Consider the following 27,075-nt stretch of genomic DNA (forward strand, 5'->3'; position numbering starts at 1 on the left):
TCTCTCTTAGGACAAGACAAGATTACTACCGGGGAATCACCTAGGAAGGGTAAAGGTGACCAAGATATCTCGGAGAGGAGGACATGTACACAACCAATACATAATGCTAGAATGTTGCCTTGAAACCCTCCATAGAAAGATGGGGCCCACAATCATTTCAAGGACATACAGCCCACCTCTTCTCCAACACTGAGACATGAAACTCCTCACACAACTGCTCCTGGGCCTCTCTCCTAATCATTAATTTGACTGGTGACATCAGTGATAAAGGATTGATCTTCCTTCCTAGTCATCATTCAGCTGCTCTCTTTCCAGTCCTCAGAGACATTTCTGTCACCTTCCAGCAGGTTCTAAGTAAATACAGGATAGACTGGGTGCTCAGCTCGGTCTCTGTGTCAGAATGACACATAGGCATGATAGATGCTCCCTGCTTTGTGTTGACAGACCCAAGGCAAGAACAGAGCAGATGTCAGCCCCAGGATGAGCCATTGTTCCTGAGGCCATGGGGATGCTTATCAGCCTTGTTGCACAATTTGTTTCTTGGTGAAGGAACATAAAGGGAAGTTGAGAGGGATGCAGGGCATCACTGAGAGTGGAAGGGCTTGAGCAGTGCCTTGGACCCCAATCCCACCACTCACAGCCCACTGGATTCTGAGAAGTGCTTCTTTCTGAGAAGAATCTCAGCCCAGAAGGAGGAAGAACAGCAGAGCCTGAGTTCTGTATTGGAGCTGAGGCTCTTCTCCTCAGACAGAGGACAGCAAGTGAGAAGATTGATGGAGTCCTCTGTGCTTTTCTGCAAGAGGTGTACCCCCTGGCAGAGGCTTCTGCTCACAGGTAAGCATACCCACTCCCTGACTGTGTGGGGAGGGGGACTCAGAGGCAGGCTGGATTTTCCTAAAGAGGGAAGGATCTTGAGAGGAGACATACGGTTTCTGTTTGTAGTTATGGTACATAACGTACAGTAAGGGACAGAGGCTCAGCATCCAGAAGCTCTCAGAGGAGAGCAAGTGATGATGGTAGGAGAAAAGCCTCAAGCACTCCATATTCACAGTGAATTTCATTGGCTGCAATGTTCTGAAGACAGCTGTTCCCCATCATGACAGCATGACCCTCCAAATAGAGATCAAATGGGACAGCTAGTGAGATGTCTCAGTGTGGGAAGATATGACAACATGAAACCAATCTTCAGCTCCCACACAGTAGATGGAGAGAACAGACTCCTGCAGGATCTACTCTGCCCTCCACATAGGTGCTGTGACATGCACACACCCATGCACACCCTAGCACATGTGCCCCACAAAAATTTGTGGCATACATCTTCATATGTGCACAAGGAGACACCAGTCTTGACAAATACATACATATATTTAAATAAGTAAATCTAAAATATTTTATTTAACGCTTGAAGACAATTACTGTCATGAATTCCAAAACCTAAGAACTATGAAGAGAAATCCATGGAGACACATTCCACTTTCCTTCCTTTCTTTTTCCCTTTATCCACTAGTGTCTGAATCTTCTCCAGGAAATGACCCTTCAAAAAGATCTGACTGATCCTGTCTTACAAATTCCTGGTTATGCCAGGCAGTGTCAGCTCAGGTCTTTAATCCTAGCACCTGGGACAGAGAGGCAGGCGACCCCTGTGAGTTCAAGGCTAGCCTGGTCTATAGAGTAACTTCCAGGACAGCCAAGAATACACAGAGAAAACCTGTGTCAAAAAAACAAAACCAGCGAAAAAAATCAGAAAGTGAGGCCTTTCCAGAGAAGGAGTTCAGAGAGGCAGTGATCGTCATAGATATACCCTATGTGAGGAGGGATAAGGGGCACTTAGTGGGGGAACCAAAAAGACACGTGGGCAGAGAATTCCTCAGAGAGTTAATGACACACTCATACATTCTGAGTCAATGGATCTCATGTTACTCAAGTCTGCAAACGAGGGTGGGCACACTCCTATTTAAACACCAAAGCTTAGTGTTGATTACAACTGTTTAACACTGGAGGTTTTTTTTCTCAACTCCCTTCTAGCCTTCCTTTTAACCTTCTGGCACCTGTCCACCACTGCCTTTGTGACCACTGTGTCAGTGCCATCCCGAGTGGCCGAAGGAAATGACGTCCTATTCCTTGTCCACAATCTGCCAGAGAAATTTAAAACCGTTGCCTGGTTCAGAGGGTCCTCAGATACGATTGCAAAATATGAACTGCCTGACAATTTGAATAGGCCTGGTCTTGTACACAGCGGCAGAGAGACAATATTTCACAATGGATCCATGCTCCTTGCAAAGGTCAACCTGAAGGACACAGGCTTCTATACCGTACGAACCTATAATATACATGGAAATGTCTTATCAACAACATACACATACCTCAACGTGTATGGTAAGTTTTTCGTTGTGAACTCTGTGCACTGGGTGAGGTTCATTCCACAGAACACATACAGGAGAGGAGTCTGTGCTTACCTTCCCTATGCATTGTGTTCTCATGTTGGGGTTTGAGCATTAAGTTTGGGACTCACAAGATGTAGAATAAAGGCAATAGAACAGAATCCTTCGTTTGACTTCACCTTGCACACAGGTAGATATGTGATGGGTAGTTCATCCAAGGATATCAGCTCCTGTCTAGACTCTAAAGGTTCTTATCATGAATGTTTCCTTGAGAAAGACTTGGAGGAAATCAACATTGAGCCGGGCTGAGAAAAACATGGAATCCCCAGAGATATGAGCACTGGGACACACTGCCTCAAGACTTCTTTCCCAGACTCAACTCCAGGTGTCCATGAGAAGCATTTTCTAAGTGTTGGATTTGGATGTCTTGATGGCTCCCTGGTAGTCAAAGTCATGTGATGTGTGGAATCAGATGAGAACCTTGGTTGTGCTACATCCCTTGGCCATCTTCTTCAGAGAGGCAGCAGGGAAGCATAGGTTGGCAGGTGTTCAGCCCATTAACTAACAGTCCTGTTGGGCATATGAGATTTCACAGGAAGGTTGTGGTCCCCAAGGAGAGTGACAGAGGAAACAGGTTTTTTGACAAGTGCTTGTCGGCTGGGCGCAACTCCTGGAATTCTCTCCTGTAGGCAAATGGTTACAGGATCGATTGGCCCTTCCCAGATAGGCGCTGTAGTTCTCCAAATGATCTTCAGGGATGTCATCTGGATACATAATGAACTGGCAGAAAAGCATTTTGCCTGAACTAGGAACTTACCTAGGAACCTGGTTCCAACTGTGTTTTTACAGATGTGGAAATCATGGTCACAATGTTCTCAGACCTACTGACTGCTTAATGGGTCTGTCACACTGCCAGGAGACCATGTTCTCTCTCCCACTTCATGTGTTTCCTTTGGTAAATGCATGTTATCCATGGCGAATCAATTAGATAGAGGTCCAAGGCCTCTCAGAAAGGCCACGGAGCACAGGGAAGCAGAGGACGTGGGAGCACGGTCTTGAAAATCTTGCAGAATGAAGGGTCTCACAGCCATTTTCCAGGGATCAGGTCACCTCCTCCCACACACTCAAGATCTGAGACTCCTACACATCCTGGGCCCAGAACCCAGTCTGATGGTGACTCCAGGGAGAACAGTTTTGTTCTTTTCCACACACATAACGCACCTGGTCCCACTGGAGTCTCAAACTCGGTTTTGTCACCTTCCTGCTGGGAGCAAAGTCCATATTTTGAGAGTATTGAAAACAGGGCAGACTGGGTGCCCAGCTGGGGTTCTTTGTCACACAGTTGTGCAGATTTCCCCTTTTTAGTGCTGAGAAACCTAAACCAGCACACAGCAGAATGCAGTTCCAGGCTGAGCTGCTATTATCTCATGTCACAGGGATGGTCGTCACCCTTGACTCTTACTCTGTGTTCTAGAGGAGAGAAACACAAGGAGAGAATCGGAAAATTACATGGGGCAACACTGACATTGGAGGGGCAGAGAAGTGGTTGGAACACAGACCCACCATCAGCCCATTGTACTATGGGAGGTGCTCCTTCCTGGGAGGAGGCTCAGCTCAGATGAGAAGGACAGCAGAGTTTGTGAGCTGTGCTGGAGCAGACACCTCGGAGGCAGGACAGATCAGCTCACTCAGACAATGCAGTTCCCCTCTGTGCTCCTCTGTAAAGGGTGCACCACATCTCAGGGCCTTCTGCTCCTAAGTGAGGAGACCAGGAGTGACAGTGTGTGAGAGGAGAGGACTGACATACTCTCTGGTGTCATGAGAGGAGTCTCAGTGTTTGTAGGGGAGAAGAATACAGAGTGCGAGAGAGGCTCAGAATTTGAATTCACTCCTTGAATGCTTCAAGTTCACTGATGGCTTCATTTTTAAAATAATACAAGACTACCAGTTGTTGGTGGCACATGCTTTTAATCTCAGCACTTGGGAGACAGAAGCAGATCTCTGTGAGTTTGAGGCCAGTCTGGTCTACAAGAGCTAGTTCCAGGACATCTAGGGCTGTAACGCAGAGAAACTCTGTCCTGAAAAATGAAAAAAAAATACAGGACAACTTATGGTTTTTACAATGTCCCAGTTCGAGAGAACTTGAAGTAAAGAAAGCTATGAGAATTCAGGTGTTAACCGCCATTCCAACAGGAACAGAACAACAACAGATTTCGAGAGTGAAAACAGTGTTGGTAGGGGCAGAGGGTGGGCAGACACCACCCCACCATCATCCACTGTAAATGTGAGCAGGGATCTGCTCCAGTAAGATCCCAGGCAAACTGACAACGGAAGAGCGAGATCCATATATTGGAAATGACAAGTGTGGGGATAATGAGAACATGAAGGTCATGTGCAGACCACCACCAAGTAGGACAGGGACACTCACCCACCACCCTAGGCTGAACTATGGACACAGCTTCTCAGGACACAGAGCCTCATCTTAGCCAAGTATAAAAGATCCAACTTAGATGTATCTTTGTCTTCCCTTCTAGCTTCCCTTTGGAAGTGTGGGCTCCTTGATACCCCTTCACAGCCCACCATTGAATTTGTGCCACCCAGCGTTGCTGAAGGGGGAAGTGTTCTTCTACTTGTTCACAATATTCCAGAGAATTCTGTAGGCTTTGCCTGGTTCAAAAGAATGGCTGCCTTCAAGAACCTTTTGGGTATCCGACGTCTACCATCCAGGACACCAATTGTTTTTGGACCTGCATACAGTGGCAGGGAGACACTAAACAGTGATGGGTCCCTGCTGCTTCACAGTGTCAGTCAGAAAGACCGTGGGCTGTACATACTGCGAATTCTGAAATCATATGGTACAACTGAAGACATACAAGTGCAACTACATGTGGACAGTAAGTGATTCTCTGTCATTGTTCAGTGCTGGGTGTGGCTTAGATACACAGGACTGCCATGGCTGGCCTAGCTTCCCTTCCCTCTTACACAGTGTCCCCGGGTGGAGGTTTGAGCACTTAGTGTAGGACTCACTAATAGAGACAAATGGCCATAGATCAGCTTCCATCTTCTGTCTCCATGTGCATCAAGGAAGACCTTGATGGAAAGTAACTCAGCTAACATGTCAGAATCAAACTATTCTATTGGGGCTATAGACCTTGGAGAACTGAATCCTGTTACCTATCCATGGCTGGACTAAAGTGACTCAGTCTATTGTAATGCACTTATATTCTCTGAAAGATCATAAGAAACAATGGTTTTAGAACATCTAGGTCAAACTGGAGTATTTATTACCTTCAAATTGAGAGTGTCATTAACAAAATCCAGGAGTTGGTGCAGAGTTCACAGATGGGTTTTTCCTATTAGTTTGCTCTTCATGCTTGCTCAGCCAGCTCTCTTATATCACCCAAGACTCCTAGCCCAGGGCTTGAAGTGTCCACAATGGTCTGAATCCTTTTGCATCTATCCCCAATTTAAAAAATGTACTACAAAAAAAATGTACTACAGTTTTGCCCACAGGCACATCTGGTGGTTGCATTTTCAACTGAGGCCGTTTCTTGCAAAATGACTGTAATTTGTGTCAAGTGACACAAAACCATGCAGCCTAGTACCGAAATATCTTAAAGAGCTGAGTCTGCCTTGAAGACCAGACTACTCCCAACCCCCAAACAACCTCAGAGCTAAGGGGCACTTGACAATACTACAAGTGCATCTACTAGGTGAAGTCAAAGGATGAGTATTGCCTCAAAGGAAACTGAAGAAAAAAACCAGAAAATGATCATTACTTCCAGACCCGTTGAGTGCAGGGGAGGCATCACCTCAAACCTCAGTGTACATGAGTGTGTGTAGTGTTTGCCTGAGTGTAGTGAGGAAGCAGCCATATAGAAGAAATGACACTTTCAGGGGCATTGTTTGTAAAGAGGAGTTTTGAAAGGTCAAGAAAGATAATGTTTCTGCCCTTCATTATGTGGCATACCCCCCCCCCCCACACACACACTCACACACAAGCAACTCTAGGATGAGTGATGACTTCATCTCCTCAGTCTGGAGGTCACCATCTTTTTACCAAACATCCCATGTGATGTCTTTTTCTCTCTTCCCTCCCAGGTTCCCTTTCTGTGTTTTGTAATGTTTTCACTTCTTCCCGACTCATGATCCAACCGGTGCTTCACTATTTTGCTGAAGGTGAAGACGTATTTCTCCAAGTTCATAATTTTCCAGAAGAAGCACGAATGTTTTCCTGGCACAAATCAAACAATGGGAGCCCAGCCCGTAAACTTGTAGAATACAACAGAGTCAAGTCTTCTATTTCCTGGGAGCCTGCACAGAGAATAAAAGGGACGGTGTACAAAACTGGATCCCTACAGCTTCTGGATGTCATTGAGAGTGATGCAGGGATGTACACACTGGAAGTTTTAAACAAAGATTCCAAAATTGAAAGAGCAAATGTGGAGTTTTATGTAAAGAGTAAGTGACTCTCTATGGCCTCCGACTGCTGGGTGTGGCTCATCCTATTTCATACACTATCGTGGCAGGATTGGACTGTGCCTGCTCTATCCCCATTGCATTGTTTACCCCCACCCTCGGGGTTTAGGCCATCACTGCAGGACACTCACTGGGTAAACAAACTGTAATAGATCAAAACTCCTAACCTGGATTCACTTGCAGAGAGGAGGACCTGTGCTGGGTAAACTCAAGCCCAGGATGTCAGTGTCCTTGCAGATATTTAGAGCTCTCCCCAGAAAGACTCTGTGGGAATCAGGCAGTCCCTGGTTGATAAAGGCATGGGGTCTTCACAGAGCCTGTGAGGAAGTCCTAACTCCAGAACTTTGCCCATCTGAACTCAAGATGACATTGGGGAGCTTTTTGTAACTGTTTGTTTAGATTTCCCATCAGAGCTGACAGGAACAAAGCTTTGTTGACTGTCCAAGTCATGGGACTGACTGTCTCCTAGAGTATAGAACCAGCTGTGTGCAGCCATGGCAGCTGCAGTTAGGAAGGTCACCTGTGCATCTCCTTCTCCTGAGGCTCAGTGGACAGGTGTCCAGGCCATTAGCCTATTGCTCTGATGGGCTTATGAGACTTCACAGGGAGGTCAAAGCTCCAAGGGAAGAAACAGAGTAGGCAGCTACTCCAGATCCCTCTATCATCACAGGATTCCAGTCTAGGAAATTCTCTTCTGCAGCTAAATAGTAGCAGATGCTGCTGGTCTGAGCAGCTCCCTGATCCCAAACTCAGACCATTGTTCATGACTAAGCTTAACTCATGGACATGACAATGATCATTCACTGTGTGTTCTATTGTGTAGAAACTGAGACAGGAAACAGTGTCTAAACCAGAGTAACCCAGTCTCTTGGTGGCAGATCCAAAGCTCAATCTATGTCTTTAGTCACAGCTCCAAATTCTCCCCCCTGGAAACTTTATAAAGCATAAACTTAAGAGGGCTTGGTTTACTCTGTGGACTACTGTCATTTGCTATTCTCCTCTGTTTCTACAGGATTTGTGGCACAGCCCTTTGTGCAAATCACTGACACCGCTGTCACAGGAGGTACATCTGTGATCTTGACCTGCGTTTCACCTGATACTGATGTCTCTATCCGTTGGATCTTCAATAATGAGAATCTGCAGCTCACAGAGAAGATGACTCTGTCCCCAACAAAGTGTGGACTCAGAATAGATCCTGTAGGGAGCGAGCATTTTGGACTATACCAGTGTGAGGTCTCCAATTTCTTCAGTTTGCAGACCAGTCCCCCAGTTAGGCTAAGATGAGTGAGCGACCTCTCCTCTCATCCCACAGTAGAATGCTGGCATTTCTTTTTTAGTGGGGTATATAATGGTGAAAAGTTATGTGGTGAAAATGATTAGTTATTACTCAGGTACTGCCAGCATGGTGATTCACCCTATAATCCTGGGATACATGTGTGTACAAAAAGGAGCCAAAATTTGAAGTTACGTTTATTTAAAACAAAAATAAAGGTATCAATACAGTAAACAAAATTTCAAAGACATTAAACCAGACTCGCTGAACATAGCCGACAATGAGAACTACTGAGAACTCAAGAACAATGGCAATGGGTTTTTTATCCTACTGCACGTACTGGCTTTGTGGGAGCATCGGCAGTTTGGATGCTCACCTTACTAGACCTGGATGGAGGTGGGTGGTCCTTGGACTTCCCAAAGGTCAGAGAACCCTGATTGCTCTTTGGGCTGACGAGGGAGAGGAACTTGATTGGGGGAGGGGGAGGGAAATGGGAGGCAGTGGTGGGGAAGAAACAGAAATCTTTAATAAATAAATAAAAAAAAGAGCATAGGTTGTGGTTCAATTATATAGCAATACCTTAGAATTCTTGGAAACTAGTTACAGGAGTCCTCAAATTTTTGGATGCTCCGAGTCTGCTGTGAAAATGGTGCCTTGTTTGCATAGAGAAAAACCATCCTCTCATACGCTCAAATACATTCCCTGTTCAACTAATTCACCTACTCCCAATACTGCCTGCACAACAGTCAACCATGTGAAGTGAGGAAGAGTGACAGGAGAAAGGTCTGCCCATTTTTACTGTGGACATAACTAGTTTCTAAGTAGATTCGATCTACAGTTTATTTCATACACAGATGTAACATCTTTCACATAAGGGCAGATCATGCTGTTTTCACCTTGAGTGTGTCATTCACAGTGGGGCATTTCTTATTAAGTTTTTTCTATTAATATGTATTTCTTTTTTCTAAAATTTTCCTCTCGTATATATTACATCCTGACTAGAGTTTCTTCTTCCTCCAGACCTTCCTAAATCCCCACTCCCCCTGTATCCCAGACACACTCTTTTTTTTCCCTTAAAAGATGAACAGTTCTCCCAGGGGTGTCTACAGAACATGGAATGTCAAGTTCTATTAGACTTGCCACAATCCCTCATTTCAGAGCTGGGAGAGGCAGCCCAGTAGGAAGAAAATCATTCAAAGGGCAGGCAAAACAGTCAGAAATGTGCTCCTCTTCCACTGCTAGAAGTTCTACAACAGTGCCTACCCACACCACCATAACTTGTATGCAGAGGCTCTAGCTCAAACTCCTACGGGATCCATGATTATTACTGCAGTCTCTTTGGTCCTCTATAAGCTCTGATTGATTGATTCTGTGTTCTATGGTTTTTTTGTTTAAATTTTTATTGAGAAAAAGAAAGAAAAGTTTCTGCCTCCTCCCAGCCTCCAACTTTCCTCCCCCTTCTCCCAACCTTCTCCCCCTCCTCCCACACCTCTCCCTCTCCCTCTCCAGTCCAAAGAGCAGTCAGGGTTCCCTGCCCTGTGGAAAGTCCAAGGTCCTCCCCCCTTCGTCCATGTCTAGGAAGGTGAACATCCAAACTGGCTAGGCTCCCACAACGCCGAAACATGAAATAGGATCAAAACTCCATGCCATTGTCCTTGGCTTCTCATCAGCCCTCATTGTTTGCCCTGTTCAGAGAGTCCGGTTTTATCCCATGCTTTTTCAGTCACAGTCCAGCTGGCCTTGGTGAGCTCCCAATAGATCAGCCCCACTGTCTCAGTGGGTGGGTGCACCCAATGTGGTCCTGACTTCCTTGCTCATGTTCTCCCTCCTTCTGCTCCTCATTGGGACCTTGGGAGCTCAGTCCAGTGCTCCAGTGTGGGTCTTTGTCTCTATCTCCATCCATCACCAGATGAAGGTTCTATGGTGATATGCAAGATATTCATCAGTATGGCTATAGGGTAGGGTTATTTCAGGTTCCCTATCCTCAGCTGCCCAAGGAACTAACTGGGGACATCGTCTTGGGCTCCTGGGAGCCACCTAAGTTCAAGTCTCTTGCCAGGCCTAAGGTGGCTCCCTTAACCAAGAATTGTGCTTCCGTGCTCTCCTATCCAACCTTTCTTTATTCCAATCATCCTGTTTCCCCAAGTTGCCCCCATCCTCCCCTTCTCACTTTTCTCTCCCCATCTCCCCTTACCCCCATCCCATCCCACCCCCAAGATCCCAATTTTTTTCCCGGCAATTTTATCTACTTCCCATAGCCAGGAGGATAACTATATGTTTTTCTTTGAGTCACCTTCTTATTTAGCTTCTTTAGGATCACCAATTATAGACTCAGTGACCTTTATTTATGGCTAGAAACCAATTATGAGTGAGTACATCCCATTTTCATCTTTTTGGGTCTGGGTTACCTCACTCAGGATAGTGTTTTCTATTTCTATCCATTTGCATGCAAAATTCGAGAAGTCATTGTTTTTTACCGCAGCGTAGTACTCTAATGTGTATATATTCCACACTTTCTTCATCCATTCTTCCATTGAAGGACATCTAGGTTGTTTTCAGGTTCTGGCTATTACAAATAATACTGCTATGAGCATAGTTGAACAAATGCTTTTGTCATATGATCCGGCATCTCTTGGGTATATTCCCAAGAGTGGTATTGCTGGGTCCAGGGGTAGGTTGATCCCAAATTTCCTGAGAAACTGCCACACTGCTTTCCAAAGTGGTTGCACAAGTTTGTATTCCCACCAGCAATGGATGAGTGTACCCCTTCCTCCAAAACCTCCCCAGCAAAGGCTATCATTGGTGGTTTTGATTTTAGCTATTCTGACAGGTAAGATTATATCTCAAAGTTGTTTTGATTTGCATTTCCCTGATTTTTAAGGAGGTTGAGCATGACCTTAAGTGTCTTTTTTCCATTTGAACTTCTACTGTTGAGAATTCTCTGTTCAGATCAGTGCCCCATTTTTTAATTGGGTTAATTAGCATTTTAAAGTCTAGTTTCTTGAGTTCTCTATATATTTTGGAGATCAGACCTTTGTCTGTTGCAGGGTTGGTGACGATCTTCTCCCAGTCAGTAGGTTGCCTTTTTTTTTTATTGATAAAAGAAGAATAAAGAAAAAAAAAATTTCCACCTCCTCCCAGCCTCCCCTTTCCCTCCCCCTCCTCCCACTCTTCTCCCCCTCCTCCCACTCTTCTCCTCCTCCTCCCACCCCTTTCCCCTTCCCCCCACTCCTCTCCCCCTCTCTCTCCAGCCCAAAGAGCAGTCAGGGTTCCCTGCCCTGTGGTAAGTCCTTGGTCCTCCCCCCTCCGTCCATATCTAGGAAGGTGAACATCCAAACTGGCTAGGCTCCCACCAAGCCAGCAGATTGCGTAGGATCAAAACTGCGTGCCATTGTCCTTGGCGTCTCATCAGCACTCATTGTTCGTCATGATCAGAGAGTTCAGTTTTATCCCATGCTTTTTTTGGTAATAGTCCACCTGGCCTTGGTGAGCTCCCAGTAGATCAGCTCCACTGTCTCAGTGGGTGGGTGCACCCCTCGTGGTCCCGACTTCTTTGCTCATGTTCTCCCTCCTTCTGCTCCTCATTGGGACCTTGGGAGCTCAGTCCAGTGCTCCATTGTGGGTCTCTGTCTCTATCTCCATCCATCGCCAGATGAAAGTTCTAAGATGATATGCAAGATATTCGTCAGTATTGCTATAGGATAGGGTCATTTCAGGTTCCCTATCCTCAGCTGCCCAAGGAACTAACTGGGGACCTCAGCTTGGGCACCTGGGAGCCCCTCTAGGGTCAATTCTCCTGCCCACCCTAAAGTGGGTCCCTTAACTAAAAATTGTGCTCCCCTATCCAACCTTCCTTTATCCCGATCCTCCTATTTCCCCAAGTCCCCCCTCCTTCCCTTCTACCTTTTCTCTCCCCATTTCCCCTTACCCCCTTCCCACCTCACCCCCAAGATCCCACTTTTCTCCCCGGCAATTTTGTCTACTTCCCTTATCCAAGAGGATAACGATATGTTTTTCCTTGTGTTCACCTTCTTACTTAGCTTCTTTAGGTTCGCCAATTGTAGACTCTGTGACCCCTATTTATGGCTAGAAACCAATTATGAGTGAGTACATCCCATGTTCTTCTTTTTGGGTCTGGGATACCTCACTCAGGATAGTGTTTTCTATTTCCATCCATTTGCATGCAAAATTCGAGAAGTCATTGTTTTTTACTGCAGCGTAGTACTCTAGTGTGTATATATTCCATACTTTCTTCATCCATTCTTCCATTGAAGGGCATCTAGGTTGTTTCCAGGTTCTGGCTATTACAAATAATACTGCTATGAACATAGTTGAACAAATGCTTTTGACATGTGATAGAACATCTCTTGGGTAAATTGTCAAGAGTGGTAATGCTGGGTCCAGGGGTAGGTTGATCCCGAATTTCCTGAGAAACCGAAACACTGACTTCCATAGTGGTTGCACAAGATTGCATTCCCACCAGCAATGGATGAGGGTACCCCTTCCTCCACAGCCTCTCCAGCAAAGGCTATCCTTGGTGTTTTTGACTTTAGCCAATCTTACAGGTGTAAGATGATATCTCAAAGTTGTTTTGATTTGCATTTCCGTGATTGCTAAGGAAATTGAGCATGACCTTAAGTGTCTTTTGGCCATTTGAACTTCTGTTGAGAATTCTCTGTTCAGTTCAGCGCCCCATTTTTTAATTGGGTTAATTAGCCTTTTAAAGTCTAGTTTCTTGAGTTCTCTATATATTTTGGAGATCAGACCTTTGTCTGTTGCGGGGTTGGTGAAGATCTTCTCCCAGTCAGTAGGTTGCCTTTGTGTCTTAGTGACAGTGTCCTTTGCTTTACAGAAGCTTCTCAGTTTTAGTAGGTCCTATTTATTCAATGTTGCCCTTAATGTCTGTGCTTCTGGGGTTATACCTAAGAAGCGATCGCCTGTGCCCATCTGTTGTAGGGTATTGCCCACTTTCTCTTCTATCAGATTCAGTGTTTTCGGGCTGATATTGAGGTCTTTAATCCATTTGGACTTGAGTTTTGTGCACGGTGATAGATATGGGTCTATTTTCATTCTTCTACAGGTTGACATCCAGTTGTGCCAGCACCATTTGTTGAAGATGCTTTCTTTCTTCCAATGTATGCTTTTAGCTCCTTTATCGAAAATGAGGTGTTCATAGGTTTGTGGGATAAAGTCCGGGTCTTCTATACGATTCCATTGGTCGACTTCTCTGTTTTTATATCAGTACCACCCTTTTTTCATTACTGTAGCTCGGTAATAGAGTTTGAAGTCAGGGATGGTAATGCCTCCAGAAGATCCTTTATTGTATAGGATTGTTTTGGCTATCCTGGGTTTTTCGTTTTTCCATATAAAGTTGATTATTGTCCTCTCCAGATCTGTGAAGAATTTTGATGGGATCTTGATGGGGATTGCATTGAATCTATAAATTGCCTTTGGTAGAATTGCCATTTTTACTATGTTGATCCTCCCAATCCAAGAGCAAGGGAGATCCTTCCATTTTCTGGTAACCTCTTTAATTTATTTTTTCAATGCCTTAAAATTCTTGTCATATAGATCTTTCACTTCTTTGGTTAGATTTACCCCAAGATATTTTATGCTGTTTGTGGCTATCGTGAAAGGTGAAGCTTCTCTGATTTCCCTCTCTGCTTCCATATCCTTTGTGTATAGGAGGCCGACTGATTCTTTGGAGTTGATCTTGTACCCTGCCACATTACTAAAGGTGTTTATCAGATGTAGGAGTTCTTTGGTGGAGTTTTTGTGGTTACTTCTGTACACTATCATATCATCTGCAAATAACGTAAGTTTAATTTCTTCCTTTCCAATTAGGATCCCCTTCATCCCCTTATATTGTCTTATTGCTATTGCTAAAACTTCCAGCACTATATTGAAGAGGTAAGGAGAGAGTGGACAGCCCTGTCGTGTTCCTGATTTTAGTGGGATGGCTTTGAGTTTCTCTTTGTTTAATTTGATGTTAGCTGTCGGCTTGCTTTATATTATTTTTATTATATTTAGGTATGACCCTTGTATCTCTAATCTCTCCAAGACTTTTATCATAAAGGGATGTTGAATTTTGTTGAATGCTTTTTCAGCATCTAATGAAATGATCATATGGTTTTTTTCTTTCAGTTTATTTATATGCTGGATTACATTGATAGATTTTCGTGTGTTGAACCAGCCCTGCATCTCAGGAATGAAGCCTACTTGATCATAATGGATAATTTTTCGGATGTGTTCTTGGGTCGGTTTGCCAGTATTTTGTTGAGGATTTTTGCATCGATATTCATGAGTGAGATCGGCCTGTAATTCTCTTTCCTGGTTGAGTCTTTGTGTGGTTTTGGTATCAGAGTAACTGTAGCTTCATAAAAAAAATTTGGTAATGCCTCTTCGGTTTCTATATTGTGAAATACATTAAGGAGTATAGGTATTAGGTCTTCTTGGAAGTTCTGGTAGAATTCCGCATTGAAACCATGTGGTCCTGTGCTTTTTTTATAAGGGAGTTTTTTGATAACCTCTTCTAATTCTTCGCGACTAACAGGTCTATTCAGATTGTTCACCTGGTCCTGATTTAACTTTGGTAAATGATATTTATCTAAGAAAGTATCCATTTCCTTTACATTTTCCAGTTTTGTGGCATATAGGCTTTTGTAGTAAGATCTAATGATTCTCTGAATTTCCTCTGTGTCTGTGGTTATGTCCCCCTTTTCATTTCTGATCTTATTAATTTGCAAATTCTCTCTCTGCCGTTTGATTAGTTTGGATAGGGGTTTGTCAATCTTGTTGATTTTCTCCAGGAACCAGCTTTTTGTTTCATTGATTCTTTGGATTGTTCTCTGTGTTTCTATTTTATTGATTTCAGCCCTCAGTTTGATTATTTCCAGTCTCCTACTCCTCCTAGGTGAGTCTGCTTCTTTTTTTTCTCGAGCTTTCTGGTGGGCTGTTAAGTCTTCAATGCGAGCTTTCTCTGTTTTCTTTAAATGGGCACTTAGTGCTATGAACTTTCCTCTTAGGACTGATTTCATAGTGTCCCATAAGTTTGAGTATGTTGTTTCTTTATTTTCGTTGAATTCCAGGAAGACTTTAATTTCTTTCTTTATTTCTTCCTTAATCCAGTTAATGTTCAGTAGTTGGCTGTTCAGTTTCCATGACTTTGTAGGCTTTCTGGGGGTAGTATTGTTGTTGAATTCTAACTTTAATCCATGGTGATCTGATAAGACACAGGTGGTTAGTAATATTTTTTTGTAACTGTGGATGTTTGCTTTGTTACCAAGTATGTGGTCGATTTTCGAGAAGGTTCCATGAGCTGCAGAGAAGAAGGTGTATTCTTTCCTATTTGGGTGGAATGTTCTATAGATGTCTGTTAAGTCCATTTGCTTCATTACCTCCATTAATTCTCTTATTTCTCTTTTAGGTTTCTGTCTGATTGACCTGTCCATTGTTGAGAGAGGAGTGATGAAGTCTCCTACTATTAGTTTGTGTGGTTTGATGGCTGCCTTGAATTTTAGCAATGTTTCTTTTATGTACGTGGGTGCTTTTATATTAGGGGCATAGATGTTCATAATTGAGACTTCATCCTGATGAACTGTTCCTGTTATGAATATAAAATGCCCCTCTCCATCTCTTCTGATTGATTTTAGTTTGAAGTCAACTTTGTTAGAGATTTGTATGGCCACACCTGCTTGTTTCTTAGGTCCATTTGCTTGATAGGCCTTTTCCCAACCCTTTACTCTGAGTACGTGCCTGTCTTTGTGGTTGATGTGTGTTTCTTGTAAACAGCAGAATGTTGGATCCTGTTTTCTTATCCAATCTCTTAGCTTGTGCCTTTTTATAGGTGAGTTGAGTCCATTGATATTAAGTGATATTAATGACCAGTGGTTGTTAACTCCGGTCATTTTTTTTTTTGTTGTAGAGTTTGTGTGTATCCCTTCTTTGGTTTGTGTTGATGAAGGGTCTCTAGATGTCTGAGTTATTGTGGTCATTGTTGGACTCCTTGGTTATTGATTTTCCCTCTATTACTTTCTGTAAGGCTGGATTTGTGGCTGCATATTGTTTGAATTTGTTTTTATCCTGGAAAATTTTATTTTCTCCATTTATAGTGAACGAAAGTTTGGCTGGGTATAGTAATCTGGGCTTGCATCCATGGTCTCTCAGTTTCTGCAGTACATCTATCCAGGACCTTCTGGCTTTCATGGTTTCCATTGAAAAGTCTGGTGTAAGTCTGATAGGTTTACCTTTGTAAGTAATTTGGCCTTTTTCCTTTGCCGCTCTTAATATTTTTTCCTTATTCTGTATGCTTTGTGTTTTGATAATTATATGGCGAGGGGATGTTTTTTTTTGATCCAGCCTATTCGGTGTTCTGTATGCTTCTTGCACCTTCATAGGTATATCTTTCTTTAGGTTGGGAAAGTTTTCTTCTACAATTTTATTAAATATATTTTCTGGACCATTGAGCTGCACTTCTTCTCCTTCTTCTACTCCTATTATTCTTAGGTTTGGTCTTTTTATTGTGTCCCATATTTCCTGAATGTTTTGTGATGAGAGTTTGTTGGACTTGCTGTTTTCTTTGATCATAGTGTTTATTTTCTCTATGGTATCTTCAGAATCTGAGAGTCTTTCTTCTATCTCTTGTATTCTGCTAGTTATGCTTGTTTCTGTAGTCTCTATTCGTTTACCTAGATTTTCCATGTCCAGCCAGCTCTCTGTTTGTGTTTTCTTCTTTGCCTCCATTTCAGTTTTCAAGTCTTGAACTGTTTCCATTATCTGTTTGATTGTTTTTCCTTGGTTTTCTAGGGTATCATTCTCTGATTTATTCAATTCTTCAAACTTTCTGTTATATTTCTCATCCATTTCTATAAGGGCGTTTTTTACATGCTGTTTAAGGGCGTCAATCACTTTCATGAAGTCAATCTTTTCTACTTTTTCTTGATTAAGGTGTTCATGTCCTCCCGTTGTGAGGGCGCTGGTTTCTGTTGGCTTCATGTTGCTTTTCAGTTTGTTGGGCGAATTCTTGCCTTGGCGTCTGCCCATCTCTTCTTCCAAATGCTCCCTTATTTATCTTCTTTTACCAGATCAGGTCTCCTTGCCTACCCAACGCGGCCTCCCCAATGTTGGCTCTCCTGGCACCAAGGGATCAGGTCTCCGTGCCCAACCCTGGCTCTTCCCAACGCTGGTTCTCCCCAACGCTGGTTCTCCTGGGACCGAGAGATCAGGCCTCCGTGCTGGTTGGGCAGCTCGCAAACAAAGCGCCTACCCTGCTTGGTGCAGGCAGGCCACAGAAACAAAGGAACTGGAGCCCGCCCGGGTGCCCCAGGACTGGGACCTAGCGCCCAGACAGGCTGGGCTGGGCGATGCCACCTGCCAAAAGAGGGTGGGGGGAGGGGGGGCGAAGTGGTGGGGGCTCTGGACGGAAGCTGGATGTGCCAGGAAGAAAGAAGCAGTACCCAGGGAATAGAGGTCCTGCAGAGAGCCCAAGAAGTACAGGAGGCCAAGGAACCCCCGAGTTCCCCGTCCCCGGCTGGTGCCGCGGGCCAGAAACTCACCCCAATGCTGGTTCTTCTGGGACCGAGAGATCAGGCCTCCGTGCTGGTTGGGCAGCTCGCAAACAAAGCGCCTACCCTGCTTGGTGCAGGCAGGCCACAGAAACAAAGGAACTGGAGCCCGCCCGGGTGCCCCGAGGACTGGGACCTAGCGCCCAGACAGGCTGTGCTGGGCGATGCCACCCACCAAAAGAGGGCGGGGGGCAAGGTGGGGGGGGCTCTGGACGGAAGCTGGGTGTGCCAGGAAGAAAGAGGCAGTACCCAGGGAATAGAGGTCCTGCCGAGAGCCCAAGAAGTACCGGAGGCCAAGAAACCCCTGAGCTCCCCGTCCCCGGCTGGCGCCGTGGGCCAGAAACTCACCCCAACGCTGGTTCTCCTGGGACCGAGAGATCAGGCCTCCGTGCTGGTTGGGCAGCTCGCAAACAAAGCGCCTACCCTGCTTGGTGCAGGCAGGCCACAGAAACAAAGGAACTGCAGCCCACCCGGGCGCCCCGAGGACTGGGACCCAGCGCCCAATGCCACGCGCCGAAAGAGGGTGGTGGGGCCGAAGTGGGGAGGGCTATGGACAGAAGCTGGGTGGGCCAGGAAGAAAGAGGCAGTACCCAGGGAATAGAGGTCCTGCAGAGAGCCCAAGAAAGACAGGAGGCCAAGGGACCCCCGCGCTCCCCGTCCCCGGCTGGCGCCGCTGGCCAGAAACTCACCCCAACTCTCTCTAATGTGTTCTTGGATTATGTTTGCCAGTATTTTATTGAGAATTTTCCCAGCAATGTTCTTGCGTGATATTGGCCTGTAATTCTCTTTCTTGGTTGAGTCTTTGTGCGGTTTTGGTATCAGAGTAACTGTAGCTTCATAAAAGGAATTTGGCAATGCCTCTTCTGTTTCTATATTGTGGAATACATTGAGGAGTATAGGTATTAGGTCTTCTTGGAAGGTCTGGTAGAATTCCGCATTGAAACCATCTGGCCTTGCGCTTTTTTTGGTAGGGAGGTTTTTGATAACCTCTTCTAATTCTTCGCGACTAACAGGTCTATTTAGATTGTTCACCTGGTCCTGGTTTAACTTTGGTATATGGTATTTATCTAAAAAAGTGTCCATTTCCTTTACATTTTCCAGTTTTGTGGCATATAGGCTTTTGTAGTAAGATCTAATGATTCTCTGAATTTCCTCTGTGTCTGTGGTTATGTCCCCCTTTTCATTTCTGATCTTATTAATTTGCAAATTCTCTCTCTGCCGTTTGATTAGTTTGGATAGGGGTTTGTCAATTTTGTTGATTTTCTCCAGGAACCAGCTTCTTGTTTCCTTGATCCTTTGTATTGTTTTCTGTGTTTCTATTTTGTTGATTTCTGCCCTCAGTTTGATTATTTCCAGTCTTCTACTCCTCCTAGGTGAGTCTGCTTCTTTTTTTTCTAGAGCTTTCAGGTTGGCTGTTAAGTCTCCAATGTGAGCTTTCTCTGTTTTCTTGAAGTGGGCACTTAGTGCTATGAACTTTCCTCTTAGCACTGCGTTCATAGTGTCTTATAGGTTTGAGTATATTGAGTCTTTATTTTCATTGAATTTAGGAAAAACTTTAATTTCTTTCTTTATTTCTTTCTTGATCCAGGTATGGTTCAGTAGTTGACTGTCCAGTTTCCATGAGTTCATAGGCTTTCTTGGGGTAGCATTGTTGTTGAATTCTAACTTTAATCCATGGTGATCTGATAAGACACAGGAGGTTACGAATATTTTTTTGTAACTGTGGAAGTTTGCTTTGTTACCAAGTATGTGGTCAATTTTCGAGAAGGTTCCATGAGCTGCAGAGAAGAAGGTATATTCTTTCCTATTTGCGTGGAATGATCTATAGATGTCTGTTAAGTCCATTTAATTCATTACCTCCCTAATCCTCTTATTTCTCTTTTAGGTTTCTGTCTGATTGACCTGTCCATTGGTGAGAGAGGAGTGTTGAAATCTCCTACTACTAGTGTGTGGTTTGATGGCTGCCTTGAGTTTTAGTAATGTTTCTTTTACGTACGTGGGTGCTTTTATATTAGGGGCATATATATTAGGTTTGAGACTTTGTCCTGATGAATTGTTCCTGTTATGTGTAAAAAATGTCTGTCTCCATCTCTTTTGATTGATTTTAGTTTGAAGTCAACGTTGTTAAAAATTAGTATGGCCACACCTACTTGTTTCTTAGGTCCATTTGCTTGATAAACCTTTTCCCAGCCCTTTACTCTGAGTAGATGTCTGTCTTTGTGGTTGAGGTTGTTTCTTGTAAACAGCAGAATGTTGGATCCTGTTTTCGTATCCAGTCTCTTAGTCTGTGCCTCTTTATAGGTGAGTTGAGTCCATTGATATTAAGTGATATTAATGACCAGTGGTTGTAAACTCCGGTCATTTTTTCTTTTTTTTTTTTGGTGTTAGAGTTTGTATGTTTCCCTTCTTTGAGTTGTGCTGGTGAAGGGTCATTAGATTTCTTATTTATTGTGTGCATTGTTGGAGTCCTTGTTTTGTGATTTTCCTTCTATTACTCTCTGTAACGCTGGATTTGTGGCTACGTATTGTTTAAATTTGTTTTTATCCTGGAATATTTTGTTTTTTCCATTTATAGTGAACGAAAGCTTGGCTGGGTATAGTAGTCTAGGCTTGCATCCATGGTCTCTTAGTTTCTGCAGTACATCTATCCAGGGCCTTCTGCCTTTCATTGTTTTCATAGAGAGGTCAGGTGTAAATCTGATAGATTTACCTTTATAAGTAACTTGACCTTTTTCCTTTGCAGCTCTTAGTATTCTTTCTTTATTCTGTATGTTTTGTGTTTTGATTATTATATGGCGAGGAGATGATTTTTTTTGGTTCAGTCTATTTGTTATTCTATATGCTTCTTGAATCTTCAAAGAAGTATCTTTTTTTAGGTTGGGAAAGTTTTCTTCTATAATTTTATCAAATATATTTTTTGGATCATTGAGTTGTACTTCTCCTTCTTCTACCCCTATTATTCTTAGGTTTGGTCTTTTTATTTTGTCCCAGATTTCCTGAATGTTTTGTGATGAGACTTTGTTATTTTTGCTGTTTTCTTTGATCAGTGTGTTTATTTTCTCTATGGTATCTTCAGTGTCTGACATTCTTTCTTCCATCTCTTGTAATCTGTTGGTTGTACTTGTCTCTGTAGTTCCTGTTCGTTTACCCAGATTTTCCATCTCCATTCTTTCCTCAGTTTGTGTTTTCTTCATTACTTCCATTTCATTCTTCAAGTCTTGAACCACTTCCCTTACCTGTTTGATTGCTTTTTCTTGTTTCTCTTGGTTTTCTTTGGTATCTTTGAGCGATTTATTCACCTCCTCTGCCTTTTAGTTTGTAATCTCTTATTGTTTAACAACCTCCTGTTTGAGGTCCTCTATTAATTTCATATAATTCACTTTTGAGTCGATTTCTTCTAATTCTTCTAGAGTAGGGTGTACAATTCTTATTTCGGGATCCCTGGATTCTGGTGATGTCCTGTTTCCTTTCAGGTTTTTGGAGGAATTCTTGCATTGGCGCCTTCCCATCTCTTCCTTCAAATGGAGCCAGGAGAGGTCTGGTGTCTTCATCCAGTCTTTGCTGTGACTGACTCTCTGGGTGTATCTCCTCAGTGTAGAAGCAGGAAACATTCCCATGCAGATGGAACTCCTCAGCACCAAAACATGGATGCCTGGTAGTTCAATGACCCGTGGACAAAAGGGAGAACTTGGGGGACAGGGTGGTGTCGAGTAGAGCACAGGAGACCTTGCAGCACAAGCTGAAGGTGCTCTGGCTCCCTTGCTGGGGTCCTTGAGGCCTGACCGATAGGCAGGCACTCACCGCTCTCGGTGGGTAGCCTTAGTGTAGGAGAAGGAAACTGTACCTGAGCAAAGGACCTTGCAAACAACGCAGTCTTTCGGGCAGGTTTGTGTGTGAGAAAGACAGCCCTGCAGAAGGAGCTGGGAGAGGGGGTTTGTGCTCTCTTCTGGGACAATCCGCCCCTGGATAGCACACACTCACCCGTCCAGATGGAACTCCTCAGCACCTAAACAGGGGCGTCTGGTAGCCCAATGAGTCGGGGACAAAAGGAAGAACGTGGCAGGCAGGGCGGTGTCCAGTGGAGCACAGGAGACCCTGCATCACAAGCTGAAGATGCCATGGCTCCCTTGCAGGGGCCCTTGAGGCCTGCCCGGTATGCAGGCACTCACCACTCTCCCGGATGTTTTTTCTTAAGAATTTCTTGGATTTGCTGTTTACTTTGATCAGTGCATTTATTTCCTCTATAGTATCTTCAGGATCTGAGATTCTTTCTTCTATCTCTTGTATTCTGTTGGTAATTCTTGTCTCTGTGGTTTTTGTTCATTTACCCAGGTTTTCCATATCTTGGCGTCTCTTGGTTTGTGTTTTCTCCATGCCTCCATTTCAGGTTTCAAGTCCTGAACTGTTTTCATTACCTGTTTGATTGCTTTTTCTTGGGTATCTTTGAGGGATTTATTCATTTCTTCTAACTTTTTGTTAGTCTTCTCATCCAGTTTTTAATGTAGTTTTTTCACATCCTGTTTACTGGTCTCTATCACTTTCATAATGCTACGTTTAAAGTCTATTTTTTCTACTTCTGGATTAGGATGTTCAAGTCTTCCTGTTTTATGTTCACTAGATTCTGGTGTTATCATCTTGCTTTTCAGATTATTGGAGGAATTCTTGCATTGGCACCTGCCCATTTCTTCCTTCAAATGCTGTGAGGAGAGTCTTGGTGGCTTGGTCCGATCTTTCCTGTGGCTGTGCATATGGGGGTTATTCTTGGTCTGACCTCTCTTATGTTCCCTCAGTCCTGGAGTTGGCTCTCAGATCTTCTCCACCCTGGTGTAGGCTGTGGTGCTGGATCCCTCCAGATGGGTCTACTGGTACTGGATCAGGGCCACTTTCTGGCAAAAGACCTCACAGACAAAAGGGCAGGCTTGGTAGATGTCAGTTCAGTGGAACAAAGAGTCCCTTGCAGCCTTGCCCTCACCACTGTGTCCCCAGACCCTCAGCGCCGAAGCAGACTGAGTTATGGGATCCTGAGACCCCTCAGATGGAAAGGGGTGCTTGGGGGCAAGCTGGGGTGGGATAGGTAGAGAAAGCCAGTAGCCAGGAAGAAGCCCCGCTGAATGGCCAGAAAGTTTAGGGGATTGGAGGGTGCCTGTGCTCCCTTCCTGGGGCCTTTGTCTGTCCAGGATGGCACACACTTAGCCCTCTGGATGGATCTCCTGGTACTGGATCAGAGCTACTTGCTTGCAAAGGACCTGGCAGACAAAAGGGTGGGCTTGGTAGATCCCTGCTCGGTGGAACAAAGAAACCCATGCAGCCTTGCACTCACCACTGTGTCTCCAGACCCTCAGCCCCAAAGCAGGCTTACTTGGGGGTATCCTGGAACCCCACAGATGGAAAGAAGTGCTTGGGGGTAAGCTGGTGTGGGATAAGCAGAAAAAGCCAGTAGCTGGGGAGAAGTCCCACTGAATGGCCAGAAAGTTTAGGGAATTGGAGAGTTGATGGAGGAGGATCATACTTTCATTGTTTAATAAAGAAACTGCTTGACCTGATAAGTCAGAGCATAGATGGGTGAAGTAGACAGAACAGAATTCTGGGAGAAAGAAAACTAAGTCAAGCAGACATCATAGAGCCAGACACCAGGTCAGAGATGCTGAATCTTTCCCGGTAAGCCACTAACTTGTGGTGCTACACAGATCATTAGAAATGGGTTAATCAAGATATGAGAGTTAGCCAAGAAGAGGCTACATATAATGGACCAAGCATTGTTTAAATCTCATGACTTCTCAGTTTGTTCACAGCTTACACAGTTTCTCTGTGAATGTGGTCATTTAGTGCATTGGAATGCTAAATGCTGTTTTTTTTAAACAAAGTGTTTATTGTTCAGTTTTACCAATAAATACTCTGGAGCCAGATGTTGGGGTGAAAACCTGCTAGCTCAGTGAGCCAGAAAAAGCTCCCAGCTGACCTTCTTTCTCAGCTGACATCCCAAGAGCCTCCTTCTGCTATGCCATCTCCATGAAGCCTCCTCATACTCACATGGCCCCTCACTTCTTCCTCCTGGGCTTCTCTCTAACCATCCTACCCAGTCCTTCTCATTCTCTATTTTTTTCTTAAGCATTCTATGGTCAGTTCCTAGGACATTGTTGCTTGTTCTGCGTTTTGACCAGTGGTTGACTTTATTCAATCCTGTTTACAAGTTTCAAAAAGAAAGTACTTGGATTAAGATGTGCACTAGGTCTGAGCCACATCACAACTAGAAACTTATTTTCTTGTAAATAATGAAAACTTGTTGTTCAAAGTATGCTCAAATGTTCTTCAATACTATAACTCTGCAATATTTTGAAGGCTGGGATTAAAGTCCCTCCAGTATACAGTCCCTAAGCATCCACTAATCAACTGTACATTTGCTTCTGAGTCTCAGCATGGACACCCCAGCTGTTTCGGTGTCTAGGCATTTAGCCAACTGTTTTGGTGAGTTTATGAGACTTACAGGAAAGTCATGAGCCCTAGGGGAGAGACAAAAGCTATAAGTCCTCCTGATGACTCCATGTCCTCAGAGAGTAAGTCTAGCACATTCTCTCCGGTAGGCAAGTAGTAACAGATGGTGCTTATTTGGATAGCTGTCCTGTACCAGTGTTTTTATATATGAGGTTACCTGATCACCATGGCAACACTCATTAACACTGTTTGCTATCAGTGGAAAAGAGGCACAGCAAACACAGTTTGTTTATCTGTCTCAGAGACCATGGGTAACAGACATGCTGTGTGACTGCAATCACGTATCCCATGTCCTCACCCTCAAGGCTTTTTTAGGTGTATATGGAGCAGGAGCAGCTGTTTTTCACAAACATTAACCTTGGCCATTGACAGCTTGAGATGGCTGTTCTATGAAGTGAAAAGGAATGGAAATTTATATTTGAGTCTATGACTAAACTACCCACCTCTGGAGAATTTCTGCCAAATGCCACGACTCCACATCCTACCTACTGGACAGAAATCATGTGTTTTCTGTCATGTTGCTATCACTACTCCAGGAAGGCAAAGGACAGGACTTTGTTTTGATTCTTATAAAAGATCCTGCATCTAACATGGGGCTCTCTCTGCTCAGGGAGTCACTGATTTCAAATAACTTTAGCATCTGTCTCTCATCTCATTGTAATCTTTAGAGAAGCAATCCTTCCGGGGATTAGCATTATATCCTCGGTATTCGTAACAATGGTCTCATATGGAGAAAGTCAGAATCCTAAATTTCTGGTCTAGATCTTCCCAACACATTAATAGTTCCAGTAAGTTCTTGCTCACTATCTTCTACCAGTCAGTTCTGCCTATGAAAATATTCACCTGAGAGTTTTGAGAGATAGATCAGTGGTTAAGAACTCTGAATGCTTTTGTAGAGGAGTCATGTCCTGTTTCCAGTACATCCATAATATCTCATAACCAATCTTTAATTTCATTTCTTGGGTATACAATGCCCTCTTCTGGTTTCTGAGGGAACTGGGCATACTTGTGGTTCACAAATACATATGCAGTAAAAATAACCATACACATGAAAAGAAAGGAAGATAGGATGAAATAAAAATATAAGGGGGAAAGGGAGGAAGGAAGGGAGGGAGGGAGAAAAAAAGGAAGGAAAGAAAATGATAACCTGCTTAGGAAATATTTTGCTGTGACCCTTAACTGTGCAAAACAGAACATCAGAGGCCAAGACAATCATCCTGTTTCAAGCTCACCTTTAACCCACAATCTTCCCCTCAAAGATTATTCTGTGACTCATTCTTTGAGTTTGGGGATCCATGAATCATCTCAGTCACCATCAAACACCTGGGAAGGTTGGCCCTTGTTGTGATATAGTCCGTTTATTTAGCAGAATGACAGGTCCACTCTTGGACTCATGTGTGAGGTTTCCGTACAAACAAGTCCTGATGATTGTTTGTGGGTGCTTCTCAGGGAAGCTAAATAGGAAATGTTATTTGCTCAATTTGTAGGACTTCTTTAAACATCGTTGCCTTGGAAGGCACTGGCCCAGGCTCAGAAGTGGATATCAGTACAGCAGGAGGGACACAGAACTTTGGTACAAGGCAGGCAGTGTGCCAGTGAGATCCATGAGAGACAATGGTCATCAGATTTCAGGTCCTAGGTCTGTATCATCATGCTCTGCAGCTCAGCTCACACATGGCAAAGACAGTTTCTCCCACACATCACTGGAGACCCAACATCACTGAGTACTCAAGTCCTCCTGCATCTGGGTGTGGTTCATCTTCTGCCTGGTTATCTAAAGAAAAAGATTGAGGGTAGATGTAGAAAGACCAGCACTGGTTTAAAGAAGCCTTTGCAAGTGTCAGAGATCCCACAGAAGGACATAATCTCTCTGCTGTCTGCAAAGCATTGCTATCCAAGGCCGTCATCACATGCGGCAATTCTAATCCCATGGAGGTTAAGGACAGTAGCCTTGCAGTTACTCTTTCCTCATAACTATACCTGCCTATGTGCATAGAGATAGAAATGTGACACTCAGCCACTTTCTGCTATTGACAAAGACCCACCTTGTAATTTCCGTTTCTTCATGACTATCACTGCCTATGTACAGAGAGATGGAGCTGGGACACTCAGCCACTCTTTGGTATTGACACAGACCCACTACACTGATACCTAGGCTGGACAGGAATCCTGCTCTAGCCCAAGCAAATGCAGAGAAGCCCAGCATTGAATTAGAAGAGTCTGGAGGAACTTTTCTTTCCTAGACATACTCTGGGTCATGGAGACAGGGGACATCTCAGACCTAGGCTCAGTGCACACATGAGAGTCCAGTAGGAATTTTGTGTCTTGTGCCAGTGATGAATCAAGGGCTTATGTATGAAGTCTTATTACATGAATACTCTTCTACTAATATGCACCCCAGCTCTGGTTGAGACCTGTTCAGTTAAGGTGAAAGAACAGATAATAACTAAGGTAAAAGAATAGATAATAGAGCCATCTAATCACCAAGATTCCCAATTTCTTTGCAGGCATCATGTGTGGCTTTATTCAGTTTCCGCCTGATGGTTCAGATGATTTGATCATGTCCTTCTCAGATAATCGTTTGTATCCAAAGTCAAAGCTTGAACTCTTCTGCCTTGTTACCTCTCACTCACCTGCACAGTACTCTTGGCTTATTCATGAAGAGCCCCAGATACAATGTTAAGAGCTCTTTATTCCCCAAATCATTTTTAGTTATTTAAGATCCTATATCTCCCTTGTGTAGAACTCAGCCATTGGCATTAATGGACCCAAGTGAAGAACATTTTGAGTCTTGGGAAGTGGATCCCTGAAATGACAATATTGAGCTTTGAGTAAAGCCTTGGTTTGATGGATAGATACAGAAATTAATTCCCTTCTGTGTCATGGG

At 43.9% G+C, this 27,075-nt stretch overlaps 1 protein-coding gene across 1 annotated transcript in view; it reads left to right on the forward strand.

Moving 5' to 3' along the window:
• Positions 1-773: 773 nt before the first annotated feature.
• The window catches only part of LOC142854739 (pregnancy-specific glycoprotein 22-like), a 53,783-nt gene continuing 27,481 nt past the window's right edge, over positions 774-27,075 (forward strand). The window contains exons 1-5 of the mRNA XM_075980940.1: positions 774-834; positions 2,026-2,376; positions 4,916-5,275; positions 6,483-6,842; positions 7,873-8,088. Coding sequence (XP_075837055.1) covers positions 774-834; positions 2,026-2,376; positions 4,916-5,275; positions 6,483-6,842; positions 7,873-8,088 — 1,348 coding nt within the window. The remainder of the gene's footprint in view (positions 835-2,025; positions 2,377-4,915; positions 5,276-6,482; positions 6,843-7,872; positions 8,089-27,075) is intronic.

This window comes from Microtus pennsylvanicus, chromosome 1 (assembly GCF_037038515.1).
Source record: "Microtus pennsylvanicus isolate mMicPen1 chromosome 1, mMicPen1.hap1, whole genome shotgun sequence".
NCBI classification, from domain to species: domain Eukaryota; kingdom Metazoa; phylum Chordata; class Mammalia; order Rodentia; family Cricetidae; genus Microtus; species Microtus pennsylvanicus.